General features: G+C 45.8%; 1 protein-coding gene across 1 annotated transcript in view; it reads right to left on the minus strand.

Moving 5' to 3' along the window:
- Positions 1–6033, minus strand: part of ccn6 (cellular communication network factor 6) — a 29406-nt gene extending 23373 nt beyond the window's left edge. The window contains exon 1 of the mRNA XM_078213549.1: positions 5939–6033. Coding sequence (XP_078069675.1) covers positions 5939–6033 — 95 coding nt within the window. The remainder of the gene's footprint in view (positions 1–5938) is intronic.
- Positions 6034–6314: the final 281 nt, after the last annotated feature.

A 6314-nucleotide genomic window follows, 5' to 3' on the forward strand; every position in this document is an offset into this window, starting at 1 on the left:
CCCACCCGGGCCCTATCCCCATACATTTACCCTAGCTAATTCCCCTGATACTAAGGGGCAATTAGCATAGCCAATCCACCTAACCCGCACATCTTTGGATTGTGGGAGGAAACCGGAGCACCCGTCTAAAATTAAAATTGCATCCACAAAATTGGAGAAGTGACAAGAAACTTAATATATGTTTTGGGACTGGAGGAACAACCGCGCTGGAGTAAAAGGGGCAATCGAGGTGCTGCAGGGGGTTGGGTGGCGGGGGTGGTGTCCCCTGGGCATGGGCACCCTGGCAATGCCAACCTGTGCTCCCGGCACTGCCCAAGGGGCAACGTGCCCATGCCGAGGGGGCACCTTGGCACTGCCCATCAAGCATGGAGCAGTGCCAAGGGGGTGGGGCCTAGGGGTGGGGCCTGCACTGGGCGGGGCCTATGGGCAATCGATGGGGGGTGGGTGTCCCGCTGCCACTCCTCCACTCTGTAGTGGTGTTCCTCAGGAGTCAGTGCTGGGATCTTCCTGATATATATTAATGACCTGGACCATAGTGTACAGAACACAATTAAAAAATTTGCAGATGATACAAAACTTGGAAGCATTGAATGTGAATTTTGAGGATGATTGGAAGGAAGAGCATGGAGAGACAATATAAAATAAAGGATACAACTTTGAAGGGAGTGCAGGAGCAGAGGGACTTGGGATTTGGGTGTATGTCATTGAGGTTGGAAGGACAGGTTGACAGAGCAGTTAATAAAGCATACAGTACCCTAAGCATTATTAATATGGGTACAAGTGTAAGGAGATTATGCTGAATTTGTATAAGACAACAGCTCAGCCTCAGCTGGAGTATTAGGTCCAGTTCTGTGGCTGCACTTTGGCAAAGATGTGAAGGCATTCAAGAGAGTGCAGAAAAGGGTCACAAGAATGGTTCCAGGAATGAGGAACTTCAGTTCCGAGGATAGATTGGATAGAAAATGAGACTGTTTCTCTTGGAGAAGAGTAGGCTAAGAGGAAATTTGATCATGGTTTTGGAATCATGAAGAGTCTAGACAAATAGATAGGGAGAAAGTGTTCCTACTTGTGAAAGGATTGAGAACAAGACAACACAGATTGAAAGTAATTGGCAAAACAGGAAAAAAACAATATGAGGAATACCTTTCACACACAGTGAGTAGTTGGAGCCTGGAATGCAATGGAAGTAGGTTTAATCTGAGCATTCAAAACGGAATTATATTGTTATCTGAAAAGGAAGGATGTGCAGGATTATGGAGTTTCAGAGAACCGTTGCAGACATGATGGGCCGAATTGCCTCATTCTGCACTGTAAAAATTCAGTGATTCTGGGAGAGCTTTAAGAAGGTGGAAGTAAATACAAAAGGAAATTTAAAGGCACCATGAAATAAATGATGACATTTTCAATCTATCATGTAATGACTTGGTGCAATGGCCAAGCAGACCAACAGGAACAAAGATTTTCAATAGACTAGTGTTTGATGGAAATAGGCACTGAAAACCAGCAGCAGCCCTAAGGCTTCCTCTTAAAAGGCAACACCACTAAACTTCTAGTTCAGAATGACTTGCCCAAATTGGCTTATACCAAAAAAGCTTTTAAAAGTAGCTCCAAAATGTTAGACAAAACAAAAGAATAAAACAAAACAGTAACACCAAATGGTGTCCAATGATTCTGGAAGACGGGTTAAGAATGTAGGGGGCGATTCTTCCATCCCGCCGCGCTAATCTTTTAGTGCCAGGAGAATCAACTGTCTGCCGATTCGCAGGATTCACGCATGCGTTTCTGCTGCACGCGCATTTCCCAACGCCAGATATCCGGCGCCATCTGAGTCGTGCTGGAATCCAGTGAGAACACCAGGTAACTGATTTAAATCTACTTTTAATTTGAACTGATTAGTGGGCCCGGGACGGAATTCTCCAGGCCCGCTGGCACCTCCCACCCCAATCAGGAGTATTTCACTCCAGTGGGTTCAGACTAGCTCCCCACTTTCGGGAACTGGCGGGACAACCGTGCTGGAGTGAAAGGGGGCAATCGAGGTGCTGCAGGGGGTTGGGTGGCGGGGGGTGGTGTCCCCTGGGCATGGGCACCCTGGCAATGCCAGCCTGTGCTCCCGGCACTGCCCAAGGGGCAACGTGCCCATGCCGAGGGGGCACTTTGGCACTGCCCATCAAGCATGGAGCAGTGCCAAGGGGGTGGGGCCTAGGGGCAGGGCCTGCTCTGGGCGGGGCCTATGGGCAATCGGTGGGGGGTGGGTGTCCCGCTGCCACTCCTCCACTCTGCCATTGCGATCAATGAGGGCAGGAGGGAGGCCAGCAATCGGGGCGACTGCGGGGGCCGGGGGTGGGGGGGGGGGGGGGGGGGGGAGTCAGCTGGGGGGCTTGCTGGGGTGAGTCTTCCTCCTGGGGATGGGGAGGACTGTTATTGCTGTGGGAGGTGCTGGAGGTCGGGCGGTCCGGGAAGGGGGGGTTTCGGGGCTGACCCGTGAATGGACGGGGAGCCACGATCGGGCTGTGGGGAGAGGCTGGAAGAGCAGCACTGCGAGGGTCCCGGGCTGGCCAGCGATTAAGCTGGCCAGCAAACGGGGAGACTGACAGATCGGGGCCACTGTGCATGCGCAGAGGTCCAGAACTCTCAGACTCCGGCGCGAATAGCCACCCCACCCCCCAACCCCCCCGGCTTTTAATGATATTCCTGATTGTGACCTCTGCATTGCACAGAGTGTGGGAGATTCTTGTCTGAAGTTGCACTGAAAAAAACAGAGTGATTTATGCCAGTTTTCCCGCAAATTTAACACTTAGGACAGTTTTGGGAGAATCACGGCTGCAGGTTTTTCATATAAATAGGAGGAAGTAGTGAGATCTAACCATCCTTAAGTAGACTGGGATGTAAAAGGTAGTTTAAATCCTGGCAGGAATCATTAAAATAGAAACTAAAAACAAACAAAACAAGTGAGTAAGAAAATGGATGAAATCGCAGAAGAAAAATTGAAGTTGCTCTATTTCTGACACAGTGAAGTGACAGCATAAGATGGAAAAGGAAAGCATGTGCAATTACTTTATCGATCAGTCGGTGAATGCATTCAACCAGTCTAATGGAGTTATCACTCGACTCAAATACTTAAATATTTCATGTGTACACTTAATTACAAGTTGAAACATTTGTATGTTTGCGGCTATGTCTATTGTTTAAGACATCGGGCCTGATTTTTACCATCAATTTGTGCCCGTTTTCAGGTGTGAAAACTTGGTAAAGTCGGGCATGAGGCGAGTAGCACGATCCACACCCACCTCTGCGCTGGTTCTCCCTTTACCAAGGCCCCAAAATGGCTGCAATCGGGACCACATCCGAAATGAGCGCGACGGCCATTTAAATGCATTTGCATGCATTTGCATACATTTAAATTGACTTAATGGGCTGCACACCAACCTTACCGGCACTTCATCCTTTACCACCGCACACGCCCATCCAGAATCAGCGCGAAACAGACATGCTCCACATAAGTCCAATTCGGGCGCGCCAGTTAGTGAGGAGGTAACTGCCAAGCGTCCGATGGCTCTCTGCTTGAGATTGGGGAGTGAGGGGGGGGGATGGGGGGGGCAAGGGAGGTGGGTCCGACGGCTCTCTGCTTGAGATTGGTGGGGCGGGAAGGGGGGAAGGTTGGTCCAACGGCTCTCTGCTTGAGACCAGTGGCGGGGGAGGGGGGTGGAATCTGCTGCCACTTTACCTGAGATCAGTGGGGAGAAGGGGGGAGGAGCCTGCGATTGGTCTGGGTGGTGTGGGTTGGGGGGATAAGGGGGCCAGTAATGTTGTGAGGGTGGGGCAATGTCTGTGGGGGACAGGGGGAGGCATTATCTGGCCCAGGAGCGATGTGGCAGGGGATCCGCATTCTATCATTTTTTTCTGCACATGCGCAGTTGGAGGCACCAGTTGGAGCTGCAGGGTTTCGGGTGCGATAAGCCCCACCCACAGGCTTGTGCAGCACGATTCGGAATCGCTGATATTTTTGCAGGCAGAGTGCGTATGGGGGCGCCTCAGAACGGGTTTAAAAGTCGGGTCTGAAACACTCCCAGTTTCAAGTCCGCACGTAGAATCAAAATGGTAAAATAGGGCCCATCATATATCAAAAATAGCCTCAGACATTAACAAGTGTGATCATTTCCTCAGTCCTATTCATATTGTAGTAAGTACTAAAATGTTAAATCTCGATGACTTATTGGCAGTGCAAATATTATATACAGTGCAGACACACTCATATATGTATATTTAAAATGTATGTGTATATATATTACATGTGCATATATAAAATGTGTGTATATGTTACATATGCATATGTATATCTATATATATATGTACTCAAAGAGAGGGGACCTTTGGTTGATAATGCTGTAATGCCCTTCAGTATATTGGAATCAATGAGTAATTGTTAGGTTTGTAATTCGTTTCTTAACTGCTTCTAAGGGTATTGCTGTAACCTCCCGTGGCCTGTCACAATCAACATGACATTGGGCCGGATTTTACACTATCCATTGAAGTGAATGGGTTGAAAATCATGGTCGACTAAGCGCAGAGTAGAAGCATTTCCAGCAATTAACCAGGCAAGGGCTCCCTCTGTTATGTGATATTAGCAAAAAAGTCAAATGTATTCACAATTCTGTATTTGCACGTTTATGCCTACCCCAGTACCAAGTTTTAACAGTGCTCACAAACTTTTTAAAGTGACAGGAAACTTATCTTGTATTATAATGAGAGATTGCTGAATAACAAAAATATATTTAATGATCTCTACCCTTCAATGAGTGACATAAATATCAGATAAATGCCTGGGGATCATTAACCTGCCTTGCGATGCTGGGATTGATTAGAATTCAATCCTCTTTCAATATGATTTATCATTGAACTTCATAGATTGTTGAAGTCTTTTGTGACTTGCACATTTTGGCAACTTTCCTTTCGATAAAATTTAAGTGCTTATGTCTTTAAATGTTTAAATTAGCCTTGCTATTTAATTAGAGTGATACATGTCTAACTTAACACTGATTTACAAAAACAATTTATGCCCTATTGAGTCAATTTTTTTGTTGATGTGAGTCAATTATTTATATGTTTATTACTTTGAATCAGAAACGGATTATTAGCAATTGAATGCTACAGGCACTTGCATATAGATGAAGGGTTTTTAGACTGCAGGAAGAAATTTGCCCAACAGCTATCTCTAGTTAACATGAGAGGAATTTTCACTAAGGTCTGCTTTTATTTGGCCAGGATAATTAAAATGTCCTCTCGCCCAAATTAAGCAGTTTGCAAGTCAATAACTTGCTTCATTTCCAATTATCAACCCATTTGCTGGCGCTTAGTAATAATGCATCCCTCAATTCTGGATTCATCCCCTTGCTGTGCATGAAAGCCACCACATGACACGCAATTTGAGGGGCAGAGTTGTAACTGAGTGGGTAATTTTACAGAGGGCAGTGATTTCTCCCAGGGCCTGATGCTTGATCAATCTCTAGTTCCAAAAGTAAGCATCGTCACCAAAGAAAGATTGCTTAGAAGAAAACGTTGAAAAAGCGACAATGTAATAGAGACTGAGGGGTTAGTGGGGCGATGTGAATAGCTGCATGCAGAAATTTTCTGCACCAATATGCCATTAACGCAGAAGACTGACTTTGCAATATCAGGGCACTAAAATGTGTCGAAATACGTTTTGTTTACAGGTTTTTAGCCACGCTGTTTCTTGGAAATGGGGAAATCACACCCTAAATCAAAATATATGAACATTTGTTTCAGAAATTTGTTCTAAAATAAGGTGGGAACTCCAATATATGCGCAAGTTTCAATCAAAAATCTAGTTTTTTCAAATTGGCTCATTTCCAAAACACAACTTCCTGGGAAATACACCATTTACTTTCTGTAAGCAGGACGACTGTACATTCTGCCTCACATATTGCTGCGATTTGAAAGACTTTCAGGCTGAAAATACCAGCCGATGCGTGAAGCGTTTTGCACCGCTAGTTCCATCTCGCTGCTTTTATCCATCGGCCGCTTGGTTGCCAGAAGGTTAGATCCCCGAACTAAAGATTGGGAATATTCTCCATGTCGTCGGTCACCTTTCTATCTCCGTGCCGCTTAATAAATTACAAAGCAAATCTCATCGTGAACGAAACAATCGAATTTGTGACATTTTCAAACCAATTAATGCTTTTGGCCATTGCAGCCGCATAGTGGATAGTTTCCAAGTACCAAATGCAATTTACGGGCACAATTTAAACAGCAGTGCAAGGCAAAATGCAAATGAAATTATTCCATAAGTATTCTTC

The sequence above is a fragment of the Mustelus asterias genome, chromosome 5 (genome assembly GCF_964213995.1).
Source record: "Mustelus asterias chromosome 5, sMusAst1.hap1.1, whole genome shotgun sequence".
In the NCBI taxonomy this organism is placed as follows: Eukaryota; Metazoa; Chordata; class Chondrichthyes; order Carcharhiniformes; family Triakidae; genus Mustelus; species Mustelus asterias.